The following is a 15,178-nucleotide window of genomic DNA, read 5'->3' as shown; positions in this document are numbered from 1 at the left end:
GGGAGGCTTTTGTTGGTCCAGGGTTTCTCAGCATTGGCTATGCACATTTTGGGCCAGGTGAGTCTTTGCTGTGGGAGGCTGCCTTGAGCATTGCAAGGTGTTTAGCAGACCCCCTGACCCCTACCCACTAGATACCAGTTAACCTCCCCCCGACTAAGTTATGACTACAAAAAATATCTAAAGATATTGACAAATGTAGGGGGCAGGCAAAATTATCTCCAGTCAAGAAATGCTGTTAGTCCCATTTTAACAGAGGAAGAAACAAGCTCAGAAATGCTTAGTAACTCACCCGACATCAGACAATATGTCATTGTGACAATTTTTTTTTTTTTTTTTGAGATGGAGTCTCACTGTGTTGCCCAGGCTGGGGTGCAATGGCACGATCTCGGCTCACTGCAGCCTCCGCCTCCTGGTTTCAAGCGATCCTCCTGCCTCAGCCTCCTGAGTAGCTGGGACTACAGGCACCCACCACCACACCAGGCTAATTTTTTGCATTTTTAGTAGAGACGGGATTTCGCCATGTTGACCAGGATGGTTTCAACCTCCTGACCTCGGGATCTGCCCACCTCGGCCTCCCAAAGTGCTGGGATTACAGGCATGAGCCACCGTGCCCAGCCAATTTAAAAAAATTAATTTCAACTTTGATTTTAGATTCGGAGGTACATGTGCAGGTTTGTTACATGGATACATTGCATGATGCCGAGGTCTGGGGCACAGCTGACTCTGTCACCCAGGGAGTAAGCAGAGCACCCAATAGTTTTACAACCCTTGTCCCCTTCCCACCTTCCCATCTACAGAAGACCCGAGGGGTGACAATATTTAAATGTGGTTCTTCTGACTTCATCGGTGTCAATATGTCTGTACATTAGAGTCATCTGGGGAGTTCTGTGGCATGTTAATGTCTAAGACCCATCCCAGATGAAGTAAATTAATTTCTCTGAAGTATAACAGGGCACTGGTGTTTCTGGAACCTTCCCAGGTGCATTCAAAGGTAAGTGTCCCCAACCCCCCGCCAGGAGATGCAGTGGGTAAGGTGGTCAACAGGAGAAACCCCAGCCTTTGTCCCTTCCACGCTCCTTCTTCCCTAGACTGTGGCTGAGAAATTCCAGCCATCCCAAGGTCAGGCAGTCTCAGGGTGACCTTCCAGCAGCTGATCTCTAACTGCCCCACCCCATCTTCTGGAAAACAAGGAGAGACAGTGAAAAGCACACATAAGCTGGTACTCACAGTGCGGTGATTTACCCACTGACTGTGGCGATATTCCAAAGTCCCCCCTAATTCCCGAGTCAGCTGGCTTTTGTCGATGTAGCCATGAAGGTCAGAGACGGAGTTTAACAAGATGATCTGTAAAGTAAAAATTTAATTAAACGTATTCCTCATTGATCATTAAATAATACCTCGTTTAGATTCCATTCTTATCATATATATTTTATATTCTATTATTATTTAAATGATACCTCAACTTTGCCTTATCAGGCATTTATATTTAAAAATGGTTCCAGCCAAGCACAGTGGGTCATGCCTGTGATCTCGGCGCTTTGGAAAGCTGAGGTGGGAGAATCATCGGAGGCTAGAGTTTGAGACAAGGCAGAGCACCACAACAAGGTCCATCACTAGAAACATTTAAAAAACCAGCCGGGCATGGTAGCCGGCACCGGTGGCCCCAGCTACTGGGGAGGCCGAGGCAGGAGGGCTGCTTGAGCCTGGGAAGTTAATGCTGCAGTGAGCAGTGATGCCACCATGGCACTCCAGCCTGGGTGACAGAACAAGACCCTACCTTGAAAGAAAAACAAATTCCTCTATCCAGCAGGGAAATATTTCCGTTTCTTTCCAGTTTTCCCTTTTGAATGAGAAATACCCAAGTGTTGCACACCCTGTGACGGAACGTTGGCTTGGCCCAGGGAGCGCAGTTCCAGGCTACCTAGAAGCCAGGTCTCGCTTCATGTGAATTTTTAGTCAAAAGTTCCCAAGCTAAGGTACACTCTTCAGCCGCCAAAATCAAGTATTGTGCTATGGCCTGAAAACCTGCCACGAGAAGCCCAGTCAAAGGTGGTCGGGTAAATATCAAAATAAAATTAGAACACAGGGAAACACACAGAGCATGCATTGAAAAGATTCACTACACTGATGCGCCTCCATGAACAATGTCGATGTGCCCCTACATTAGCTTGCACAGAGGGGATCTGGAGGGAACGGGGAGTCGGTTTTATAAACCAGCAATTCAGCCCATGAGCAAACACCCAGAGGGCTGCATCCAGAGGAGGCTGACGCATCCCAAACTGCCCCCTTGCCTTGCATGCAGAAACTCCAGGAGAGGCTCTGGCCTCTGCCTCCTTCCTCGGCCTCCTGACCAAGGCTGGTGCGTCCCCAGGGGCCCGTGTGGTGTGAGGTGAGCCCTACGTCTAGGACATGTGAATATAATAAACCTCTTCCTTCCAAACCTGGTTTCTCCTGTGGCTCCGCCGACTTCACCATACATGCATATTCTTAGAACAACTGTTATAAGCTAAAAAGTCTTGTTTTTTCCCTTTTCTGCATATATTTGTATTCTTATCTATAGATGCTTAAAACTGCTTTTTCAAAGAAATACACGATCTTTTAACTGCACAAGAAGAATTTCCTGTATTCTGACACAAACTCCATTTTAAGTAACCAATTTCCACGATCATAGCCTCTTTAGGGGGTTTGCAAGACTGCCTTGGTGACTTCACATTAATAGTCTTGTGAGGCTGCTACGCGTACGGCTGATCCAGAATAGGGGAGTGCCTGGCCAGCAACAGGGACTCAGAACACGTTTGCTGGGAGGCCATGGTGAGAGGATCACTTGAGCCCAGGAGGTTGAGGCTGCAGTGAGTCATGGTGGTGCAGTGCTCTAGCCTGGGTGACAGGGCAAGACTCTGTCTCAAACAAAACAAAACAAGAACCATTTACTACATCAAAGTACTTCCCCTCCATACGCAAAGGTAGAGAGAGACTGCCACTTGACTACAATTACATCCCTGGCCCACCTGATTCCTGTACCCGTCATGCAAAATAAACTTTACTCCCCTACCCGTGAAAATATAATCATCTAACTATAAATGAGCAGGAAGACGTAATAATAAGAGAGGCTAGGAAGCTCCAAAGTAAAGTGTTAATATCACAACCACGTTTTAAAAATAAAGAAGATAAATGGACAATTTGAACTGTCGTTAAGAAGGCAACACGTATTTTCAAGATAGATTTCATCGAGCTTGGTAACTTCAGACTCTGCCATTCTGGAGCATCAGCACTACCAGGGAGCGTGATTTTGTGCATCAGGTGAAATGGTAACTTACAGGGTAAACCTGCACTCAAGAATGCCCTACTCAGTGTACCCAGGGTTTGGGTGACTGAGAGCTTTTTCAAAAGTTGATTATGGCCGGGCACAGTAGCTCATGCCTATAATCCCAGCACTTTGGGAGGCCAAGATGGGCGGAGTTCTAGACCACCCTAGCCAACATGGCAAAACCCCATCCCTACTAAAACTACAAAAATTAGCTAGGTGTGGTGGTTTGTGCCTGTAATCCCAACTACTCGGGAGGCTGAGGCAGGAGAATCACTTTAACCCAGGGAGCAGAGGTCACAGTGAGCTAAGATCATGCCACTGCACTCCAGCCTGGGCAACAAGAGCAAAAACTCTGTCTCAAAAGGAAAAAAAAAAAGTTGATTTTAAGTTTAAAATCAAAAGGAGGGCAGGTAGGGAATTAACATACACTACTACAAATAGAAGCAGCTGAAGTCGGAGTATGGAGACATTCAGTCCCTTCACAGTGTTGACGTGCCCTGTGAAGAGGAGGGCAGAAGTCACAAACGTGTGTACATACGAGCACTCCTAGATCATACGTATAATATGTACAAAACACACGCGTTTTATATGCAATCAGGAAAATATGTATGACATTTGGCCGAATGCTCAGTTCCAACTCCAGATGTTTTTGAGTGGCAAGAAGAATTGATGAGTCTTCATTTCTGAAGGGGAGGCAGATGCAAAATGACGACGACAAGTCACTGGCTGCTTGTGGGTCACCACCTCCTCCCAAACATCAACTGTTACTGACGTGAGGAAAGCTGAGCAAGGAACTCAGTCCTCACATTTTCCTTAAACACGCAAGGATTTCAAAATGAGTATTTACAATAGAATGGGAAATCCATTTTGAGTTCAGCTAATCCCCAAAGTATGAGAGAAAGGATTTTCAGAAATTTGATTATTAATATAAGATGGAACCAAAACAAGAAAAATTAAAGTAAGAAAGGAGAGAGAAAAATGAGAAAAATCCCTTGTCTAAGATGGTAAGCCTTCACTGAGATGGGTTAAATATTCTTTCAGAGTATGTATGTATGTATGTATGTATGTATGTGGGTATGTATGTAGGTATTTATTTATTTATTTATTGAGACAAGGTCTTGCTCTGTCGCCCATGTTGGAGTGCAGTGGTGCAATCTCAGCTCACTGCAGCCTCTGCCTCCTGGGTTCAAGCGATTCTCCTGCCTCAGCCCCCCAAGTAGCTGGGACTACAGGTGCACATCACCATGCCCAACTAATTTTTGTATTTTTAGTAGAGATGTGGTTTTGCCATGTTGGCCAGGCTGGTCTCAAACTCCGGACCTCAGATGATCCGCCCACGTTGGCCTCTCAAAGTGTTGGGATTATAAGCCACCACACCCAGCCCCCTTTCAGAGTAATTTTAATTAAAGCTACTTTTTGTTTCTTTTGAATAGATAATATTTATAGATAGTAATAAATTTGAACAGAAAAAGTCTATCTAAATAGAAAAATCTTCCCACCTCCCACTTACCACCAGCCATCTAGGTGGAGATCCAGAAGGCAAACACTTTTAACCAGCTTTTTGTGTATCTTGTGTATCCTTCTCAAAATGATCAATGCACAATCATACATACAGGCCTCTTATTTTACCCAAATGGGAACCTACCGGAGATATGGTTCTCCCCTTGACGTTACCCCCACTTAAATATACATCTTACATGGGCTGAAATTTAAGGTATCAGTATGAACTTACGATTTCTAGAATATTTGTAATTACAAATATGTACACGTATATGTGCATAAACATGCATACATTCACAGCTTCTGTCTGCTGAAAACAAAGATACCAAGTAACAGCACACCTTGCATCCAGATCTTGGACTCTAATACTACTCAACACCAAAAGGAGCCAGGGCTCTGGACAGAAATGGCCAGTAACAAAGCTGCATCACAGCATGCATGAGAGGGGCCTAGATGCTCACATCAGGCCAGAAACGAAGGAAGTGCTAACAAAAGCCATGATAGAGACATGTCACAAGCACACAGGCCTCAGCCTGAGGGGGTTCCCACTGGCCAAATCTGGGACAGCTGGAGCACCACAATAATTAAGAACAACAGGGCCAGGTGCGGTGGCTCACGCCTGTAATCCCAGCACTTTGGGAGGCCGAGGCAGGAGGACCACCTGAGGTCAGGAGGTCGAGACCAGCCTGGTCAACATGGTGAAACCCCATCTCCACTAAAAATACAAAAAACATTTTTTATTTTTTTGAGACTCAGTTTTGCTCTTGCTCCCCAAGTTGGAGTGCAATGGTGTGATCTCGGCTCACCGTAATCTCCACCTCCCAGGTTCAAGCCATTCTCCTATCTCAACCTCCCAAGTAGCTGGGATTATAGGCGTTAACCACCATGCCCCGCTAGTTTTGTATTTTTAGTAGAGACGGATTTCTCCATGTTGGTCAGGCTGGCCTTGAACTCCTGACCTCGGGTGATCCGCCCGCCTCAGCCTCCCAAAGTGCCGGGACTACAGACGTCAACCACCGAGCCCAGCCTGAGACTGAACTTTCTTAAGGAGTAGGATATTTGCATGGTCTTAAAGTGTCTCTGCAAAGATTATTAGTTGCAAGGGAAAGCATCTATTTAGTATTTGGGAAAGTGGAAACATTTTGATTAGGGGGTCAACATTCACATCACCATAGATAAGTACCGTGGGACTCCAGGCGATATGCTTAAGTGGCATAAAAGACAAAGAAAGGGCCGGGCGTGGTGGCTCATGTCTGTAGTCTCAGCCCTTTGGGAGCCCGAGAGTTTGAGACCAGCCTGGGCAACATGGTGAAACTCCATCTCTACAAAAAAATCCAAACATAGCCAGCAGGGCGGTGCAGCGGCGCTACCCTGGCTCACGGCAATCTCCGCCTCCTGAGTTCAAGTGATTTCCCTGCCTCAGCCTCCCGAGTAGCTGGGACTACAGGTGCGCACCACCATGCCCAGCTAATGTTTGTATTTTTAGTAGAGACAGTATTTAAGCATGCTGGCCAGGATGGTCTCAATCTCCTGACCTTGTGATCCCACCTCAGCCTCCCAAAGTGCTGGGATTACAGGTGTGAGCCATCGGGCCTATTTTCTTTTTTAAGACAGAGTCTCTTTGTCTTCAGTTTCTTAGTCTTTCTTCCAAAAGATTACTGTCCCATATCCTGACTGGGTGGCGTTACATGTCTATATACATTCATCAAAATGAATTGAATTGTATCCTTCAAATGTAGGCACATTAGTCGTGCAAATTATCATTCTTCTTTTTTTATTTCAAACTCACAGAAAAGCTGCAAGAATAAGAACAGCACAAAGAACATCACAGGCCCGCTATCCAGTTTCCTATGTCACCCCTGTATGTTGGATCTGCGTTTTGTTTCACCTGTACAATTTGGCTTCCTTCCAAGTGTCTTTCTATCACCTCAGACGCCACCTTCAGACTAATTTTACCATGCCACTCCCCACCTAGAAAACCTTCCCTGGATCTCCAGTGCCTACCGAATAAAATCCAAACCCTGCGTCCTCACACTGAAGATCGACTCCATGTTTCTTACTCTTTCTTCCGGAAGATTACTGTTTTTGAACTTTAACAGAAATGAAGCTTCCCATGGGCCTTAGTAAGACATGTACTTCCTGCCTCTGTGCCTTCACACGTGTAGGTCCCTTAGCCCAGAAAATCCTTTTCTCCCTCTCTCCCTGTTGAATCTTACCTTTCCCAGAGACCCTGCCCAAATGCCATCTTTGCCAGATGCCCTAACCAAATGAGGCAAGATGAAAGGTCATGCTTACCGGCACCTTTGTTTTAAATTCGTTTCGATAGTATTTAATGCCAATGTCAGTGAATGTCCTCTGGATAAAGCGAGATGGACGAAGGATGAATATGAGCTGTAAGTTTCCTGGAAATGCCACCTGCAAGCATCAATGAAAAGTGTCAGGAAAGAGACAAAACGCCACATCCATTACCAGGATCTACTTTGGTCTCCCTTTACCCAAGATCACAGGAGGAGAAGCTAAAATGGGTGCCGCGGTTGTAAATTTCACCAGATTTCAGGGCTGAAAAAGACCTCAGAGGTCAGATAATCCTAACCCCTCCTGAAAACCCAAAGGAAACTAAACAAGGAAAAATGTTTTCTGTTTATAAAAATAATTCTATAATTTATAGAAAAGTTGGGAAATTAATAAAAGTATGTATTAGAAAGTGAAAACTCACTCATGGGTTTTCATTGCTATACTTAGTATTTCCATCTATTTACTTACAGAATGTAAATAGAATGTTTCCTCTGTTTAAATATCTTTCTCATGGTTAAGCTCATATTATTAAAATATTTTGTAACCTGCCTTTTCACTTAATATTATACCACAGGCTTTTGTTCCTGTTATTAATAAATTCTTTGAAAATATTATTTTTTTAACCAATCCCTTGTTGTTAATTATTTTGGCTTTTTGATAATTTTGCTATTGTAAGTAATACTGAAATGAACACCTTTAGCCACACCTTGGAATATTTTCTTAGGCTATATTTGTAGAATAATTACTGAATCAAACAGTCAAATTTTTAAGCATTCTTGATGTATATTATTGCTAAGTTGCTTTTAAAAAGTGTTGCCCTCACCAGGCGCGGTGGCTCAAGCCTGTAATCCCAGCACTTTGGGAGGCCGAGGCGGGTGGATCACGAAGTCAAGAGATCGAGACCAGCCTGGTCAACATGGTGAAACCCCGTCTCTACTAAAAATACAAAAATTAGCTGGGCATGGTGGCGTGTGCCTGTAATCCCAGCTACTCAGGAGGCTGAGGCAGGAGAATTGCCTGAACCCAGGAGGCGGAGGTTGCGGTGAGCCGAGATCGCGCCATTGCACTCCAGCCTGGGTAACAAGAGCGAAACTCCGTCTCAAAAAAAAAAAAAAAAAAAAAAAAGTGTTGCCCTCATCTCAAGGCAAGCTTCTGAGCAATGAGATAGTCCAGATTCATGAAATTGCTTAGGGGCAAACTTAGGAACCCAGGTCTGCATGGGAATTGCCATAGCTTTCCGTTCTTCCAGTGGTTCCCCAAAGCAACCTCCTACAGGGCTTTTTATTTTCAAATCAGGTCTTTATTCCAGACTATTTTGATTCATTAGGACTGGGATGGAATCTAGGCATTTTCATGAGCACTTGAAGACATTCTGGCAGGCGGCCAGATCTGGGGATCCCCCCCACTTTAGCATGTTTTACGTAAGAAGTGATCAATGTAATTCTGGGACACATTAGGGTCAGATATTAGATTGCTCATGTGTTATGTGTGGACCCTGGAAAACCAGAACTCTCTAGAGGCCAGACCTCTGGAATAGTCATGGGCATCAACCATGGCTGCAGTTATCCCAAAGAAATCCCACATCCAAAACTAAGCTAAAGGGGGGAACAGTCGCTGCCGCAGTGGGAGAACTCCCTTCCTCACTTTAAACCTCGGCTCCTAATCGAAGCACCTTGCGCTGTGTTGTGCCAAGACAGAAGGTCTCAGCCGAGACGTGATCTGTGTGTTCGGATGCGGCTCTAGAGCAACCTGAGAGGGACTCGGTGTGTGCGCACGTTTGCACGTGTGAGTCCTGGAAGCAGGTTTAGGTGGTGCACATGTCCCTCTTGTGTCCTGCCTCCTGCTCATGCTCTCCCACTCTACCACATCCATCCTCTTTAGCCAGTCCCAACTGCCCCAGAGAGACTATGCTCGGGCAAAAATGCTGGCTTAGCTGGCCCGAAGGTGTCTCTGCTTGTGGCGGAGTTCACAAGTCTGAGGTCCCTACAGAGGAAGGACACATCTACTTGCTGAAAGACAAAAAGCAGGGATCAAAATCAGACTATAACGAAAAGGAGGCCAATCCAAGGAGATATAATTTAATGCTGAATGCAAGCACGCCTCCCACCATGCTGCTTAAGTATCGTTGTGTCTGGTTTTGCCACTGTCTTTCTAATAAGAAGAAATAATTTGGCCAGGCACAGTGGCTCACGCCTGTAATCCCAGCACTTTGGGAGGCCAAGGTGGGTGGATCACTTGAGGTCAGGAGTTCGAGACTAGCCTGGCCAACATAGTGAAACCCAATCTCTACCAGAAATACGAAAATGAGCTGAAGTGGTGGCACATGCCTGTAATTCCAGCTACCTGGGAGGCTGAGGCAGGAGATTCGCCTGAACCTGGGAGGCGGAGGTTGCAGTGAGCTGAGCCACTGCACTCCAGCCTGGGCGACAGAGTGAGACTATGTCTCAATAATAATAATAATTTGAATACTGAAATAAAGACTGTCTTAAATTGAATCGCCCCCCAAAGCAAATCCTCAGACAAGGATTTAAGTCCAAGTAGTTTGTTGGGGAAGTGATTCCAGGAAGCACGAATGAGGGAGCGGAGGGAAGACAAGCATAGAGTGCCCGCATGTCGGTGAGGGATTACTGCGCAGGCGGAGGGGCGGAGACCCTCGGGGATACGGTGCTGGACACACCTCAAAACCGTCCCAGTGCAGGGACGGAAGCTGGGCTGTTTATCTACCAAATCCTTTAACTCAATGGTCACAGGTTACCCCCGGGACATTCACTTCCCAGCACTTCCCACCTGCCCCTCTTCAGTGAGCAGAGAAGTCAGTAAGGCAGAGAGCCTTAGGAAGTCTTGACATGCTCAGAATTGTTTGCAGGGGACCTGCAGATGGCAGAGGAGATAGGGATGTGGCATACAGCACCTGTTACAAAGACCTTCCCAAAATTTGACATAAAAATAACTGCCTCGGCCGGGCGCGGTGGCTCACGCCTGTAATCCCAGCACTTTGGGAGGCAGAGGCGGGAGGGTCACCTGAGGTTGGGAGTTTGAGACCAGCCTGACCAACATGGAGAAACCCCGTCTCTACTAAAAATACAAAATGAGCCGGGCATGATGGTGCGTGCCTGTCATCCCAACTACTCGGGAGGCTGAGACAGGAGAATCGCTTGAACCCGGGAGGTGGAGGTTGCAGTGAGCCGAGATCGCGCCACTGCACCCAGCCAGGGGGATGAGAGTGAAACTCTGTCTCTAAATAATAGTCATCATAATTGCCTTTTCCCCAGGACTTTGATATGAAATAGGTGACCAGACAATTTAAGTGACTTTTATAATAATAGCACAAAAATAAATATTTACAGCTATTCGTGTCAAGGACGCCTTCACGGAGCTCCACTTGTCTCTTCGTCTGTCGATAACAACAACGAATCCAATGCTGGCAGCCTCCACGCTGCAAAGAAGGGTGGTCAGTGTCAGAGATCAGGTGTGACCCATGCGCTCCCCAGGGCTCCCACAGCAGAATCCGCCCTGCAGCTTCTACAGCACTCCAGGCTCACCGCGTAAACACCCTACACGGCACAGTCAGCTCCCTCTCCCAGACTGAGCCTGGGAATCTTCACACAATAGATACTGTCCTCAGACCCTCACAAGGAGTCCCTTTCGGGCTGGCCAATGCATGAAACACCCAAGAAACACATGTGTTCAAGTCCAAAGGAATATGCACATATCAGGTGAGCCTCACATGTCCCCAGTGTAGGCGGAGGACCTCAAGGCTGAGCTCTGCCATCCTTCCACTCCCAAAGCAGACATTCACGGAGCTATCAATACAGTAAAGTGCTCAGCTATCAATCCTGGAGGTGTTGGGAGATAATACATGTCAGCGGGAAAAAGGACCCTATGCAGGGCCGGGCTATAAATAGGCCAACAGACCATACGCTTGAGAAGACATCACTGTCACAAAGAGCAAAAGGATGCTGTTTGCTCCCCTCTCAAGTCCTCACGAAACTCACAGGATCCTTCTAAAGTAGAATTCTAAAAGTGAAAACATTTTTCTTCTCTTCTTTAGGAAGAAGCGTGGTACAGGGGAAAGAGCAAGGGCTTTGGAGCCTGGTTCAAACCCCAGTGTCGCCACTTCCTACCACTGACACTCAGGAGTTCACCTGACTTCTAAAATTCAGTTGTCTGCTCTGTAAAATGAGAACAATATGACCAGTCATGACACGGTTAAAAGCACCAATTCTGGAACCAACCTGACTAGACTTGAATTCCAAATTCTATTTATATATTGTGTGTGCTTTTGGGGGTCTGAGGGGTAGTTACCTAACCCCTATAGTTTCTTGGGCTATTCATTTGTAAAGCAAAAATTATAAAATAGTACCTATCTATGAGGTCGATGTAAGGATTAAGTGTGTGTGTGTGTGTGTGTGTGTATATATATAATGCTCAGAACAATATATATACACATATATACATATATATACAGTTTTGAGCATTTTGTTTGTACATATATTTGTACATGTACACATACATACACACATGCACACACGTACACATATACGTACACATATGTACACATGTGCACACCTACATATATGCACACATACGAGTATATGTACACACGTGTACATGTGTGTGCATGTACATATATGTATATGCACATATATGTGCATGTTCGTATATGTGCATGTGTATATGCACATGAGTGCGTGTGTACGCGTGTGCACATGCACATACATGTACATGTGTGCACATATGTATGTGCACATATATGTACGTGTGTGTATATATGTACACAAACGTGCATGTGTGTGCATAATGTGCATGTGTGCATATACATGCATATGTACACAGGTACATAGATGTTTGCACAAACATGTAAAATGCTCAGAACAATGGCAGGCACTTGGTAATGTTTATGTACTACTATTCTTTCTTTTCTCCACTTCTATTATTGTGTCTTATGTGCTTGCCACAAAGATTAAAAGAGATATAGTACATGAAAAGTGGTTGGCCCATAATAAACCTTCAATACCTCTCTAATATTGGGTAAAAGGTGGATTTTACCCTAAAAATGTGCGTATATGTGAATGAGGCAGAAGGTCTAAGCAAAACCTGCAAGAAAACATAAGTAGCTAATCTCAGGTAAGCATCAGTGGGTTAATCAGTTCTCACAGCCCCATACTGACCCAAGTTATCTCGCTGGGGAAATTTTCCAGGACAGCGCAAGGAGTGGTCTAACTAGGTGGAAGAGGCTGAGACTGGAGATTATGAATGCAAAGGTACCCAGGATTTGTAGGGGCAGCTGTCAAACCACCAGTGAAAACAGACATTATCTTCAGAAGAACATCATTAAAAAATAAGGGGCGGGGCACGGTGGCTCACGCCTGTAATCCCAGCTCTTTGGGAGGTCGAGGCAGCTGGATCACGAGGTCAAGAAATCGAGACCATCCTGGTCAACATGGTGAACTCCGTCTCTACTAAAAATACAAAAATTAGCTGGGCATGGTGGTGCATGCCTGTAGTCCCAGCTACTCAGGAGGCTGAGGCAGGAGAATTGCTTGAACCCTGGAGGCAGAGGTTGCAGTGAGCCAAGATCACGCCATTGCACTCCAGCCTGGGTAACAAGAACGAAACTCCGTCTCAAAAAAAAAAAAAAAAAAAAAAAAAAAAAAAGACTGACTTTTCAATACAAACTAGGGAAGCTGCTATTCAATGGACTGATATCTTTAAGAAAAAACTCCGTTTAAAATTCCATACCCACTGAAAATTCATTTTAAAAATGAAAGTAAAGACATTTCCAGACAACTAGAGGTGAGAGAATTTATTGTCATTAGAAAATGGAGGTTTAGCTGCTGTTTAGAAGACGTTCACTCTTATCAAAAACAAAACACTGGTAGATTTAAAAGCTCATATTTTTCCTTAAATATGAGAGAACTCTGACGACAAAGAAATATAAATGAACAAATTCCAGAGAGACTTAAGACCTTCCCTAGAGAGCAAATACTAGGGGTGACTTTTATATAAAGTGATGATTGCCTATTCTGGGAATAGGCAGGCAAATGAATTAATCTGAAGGAAAATAATCTAACATGGTAACTTGGATCTGCAAGAAGGAATGAAGAGTCATGTAAATGTTAAATATCTGGATAAATATTATCAACTATGTTTTTTATTTCACTGAAACCTGACTAATCAAAGCAAAAATAACAAAGTATTATTATAAAATAAACTATGTCACAACAATAGCATTAAGAATTGAATGGAGTAAGTAAAATTACTTTTACTTACTATTAGCCAGCCACGGTGGCTCATACCTGTAATCCCAGCACCTTAGGAGGCCAAGGCAGGAGGATCGCTTGAGCTCAGAAGTTCAAGACCAGCCTGAGCAATGTAGCGAGACAATATCTCTACTAAAAATTTAAAAAATTAGCTGGGCATGGTGGCTTGTGCCTGTAGTCTCAGCTCCTCAGCAGGTTGTTGCAGGAGGATTGCTTGAGCCCAGGAGACACACTGGGCTGAAAAAAAAAAGGACTATTAAAACTAGTATTGGATGAAATTAAACTATACTATTTATATTGTATAGAAAGTGCTATGAAATTAATCCCAGGTAAATGTGCTAATTTAAAAACATATACTGTAACATTAGGAAATAACTGCTAAAAACTTAATAAAGAAGATAAACAGAATACTGAAAATATTTGAATAATTCAAAAGAAGGTAGAAAAGGAGAAATAAAGGAACAAGTCACAGATGGGCAGATTAAAACTCAAGCATCTTAATAATCACATTAATTGGAAATAAGCTGTAACATGGCATTTAAAAGGCAAATAGCCACTGCAAAAACACACCAAAATGTAAAGACCACGGACACTATGAAGAAACAGCATCAACTAATGCGCAAAATAACCAGTCAGCATCATAATGACAGGATCAAATTCACACATAACAAAATAAACCTCAAATGTAAATGGGCTAAATGCCCCAATCAAAAGACACAGACTGGTAAGTTGGATAAAGAGTCAAGACCCATTGGTGTGCTATATTCAGGAGACGCATCCCATGTGCAAAGACACACATTGGCTCAAAATAAAAGGATGGAGGAATATTTACCAAGAAAATGGAAAGAAAAAAAAAAAGCAGAGGTTGCAATCTTAGTCTCTGATAAAATAGACTTTAAACTAACAAAGATCAAAAAAGACAAAGAAGGGCATTACATGACAGTAAAGGGATCAATGCAACAAGAATAGCTAACTATCCTAAATACACATGCACCCAATACAGCAGCACCCAGATGCATAAAGCAAGTTCTTAGAGACCTGCAGAGAGACTTAGACTCCCACATAATAATACTGGGAGACTTTAACACACCACTGTCAATATTTGATGGAGACAGAAAATTAACAAGGATATTCAGGACCTGAACTCAGCTCCAGATCAAGTGAACCTAACAGACATCTACAGAACTCTCCACCCCAAATCAACAGAATATATATTCTTCTCAGCATCACATTGTATTTATTCTAAAATCGATCACATAATTGGAAGTAAACACTCCTCAGCAAGTGCAAAAGAACAGAAATAATAACAAACAGTCTCTCAGACCACAGTGAAATCAAATTAGAACTCAGGATTAAGAAACTCACTTAAAACTGCACAACTACATGGAAACTGAACAACCTGCTCCCGATTAACTACTGGGTAAATAATGAAATTAAGGCGGAAGGAAATAAGTTCTTTGAAATCAATAAGAAGAAAGACACAACATACCAGAGGCTCTGGAGCACAGCCATAGCAGTGTTTAGAGGGAAGTTTATAGCACTAAATGCCCACATGAGAAAGTAGGAAAGATCTAAAATCAACACCCTAACATCACAATTAAAAGAACCAGAGAAGCAAGAGCAAACAAATTCCAAAGATAGCAGAAGACAAGAAAGAACTAAGTTAAGAGCAGAACTGAAGGAGATCGAGACACGAAAAACCCTTAAAAAAAAAAAAAAATCAGTGGATCCAGGAGCTGGTTTTTTGAAAAGATTAACAAAATAAACTGCTAGCCAGACTAATGACGAAGAAAAGAGAGAAGAATCAAATAGA

The 15,178-nt window shown here is 43.8% G+C and overlaps 1 protein-coding gene across 3 annotated transcripts in view; it reads right to left on the bottom strand.

The window, feature by feature from the left end:
- MCF2L2 (MCF.2 cell line derived transforming sequence-like 2) overlaps positions 1-15,178 on the bottom strand; it is a 243,153-nt gene that overhangs the window by 138,768 nt on the left and 89,207 nt on the right. For all 3 annotated transcript variants that reach the window (XM_032298476.1, XM_032298477.1, XM_032298478.1), the window contains exons 4-6: positions 10,448-10,538; positions 7,103-7,222; positions 1,228-1,344 (exon numbers count right to left, since the gene is read on the bottom strand). In XM_032298476.1, coding sequence (XP_032154367.1) covers positions 1,228-1,344; positions 7,103-7,222; positions 10,448-10,538 — 328 coding nt within the window. The remainder of the gene's footprint in view (positions 1-1,227; positions 1,345-7,102; positions 7,223-10,447; positions 10,539-15,178) is intronic.

This window comes from Sapajus apella, unplaced genomic scaffold (genome assembly GCF_009761245.1).
Source record: "Sapajus apella isolate SASKATOON/1434 unplaced genomic scaffold, GSC_monkey_1.0 scaffold38, whole genome shotgun sequence".
Taxonomy (NCBI): Eukaryota; Metazoa; Chordata; class Mammalia; order Primates; family Cebidae; genus Sapajus; species Sapajus apella.
The sequence above is the reverse complement of the archived record's forward strand: the minus strand, read 5'-3'. Positions and strand labels throughout refer to the sequence as shown.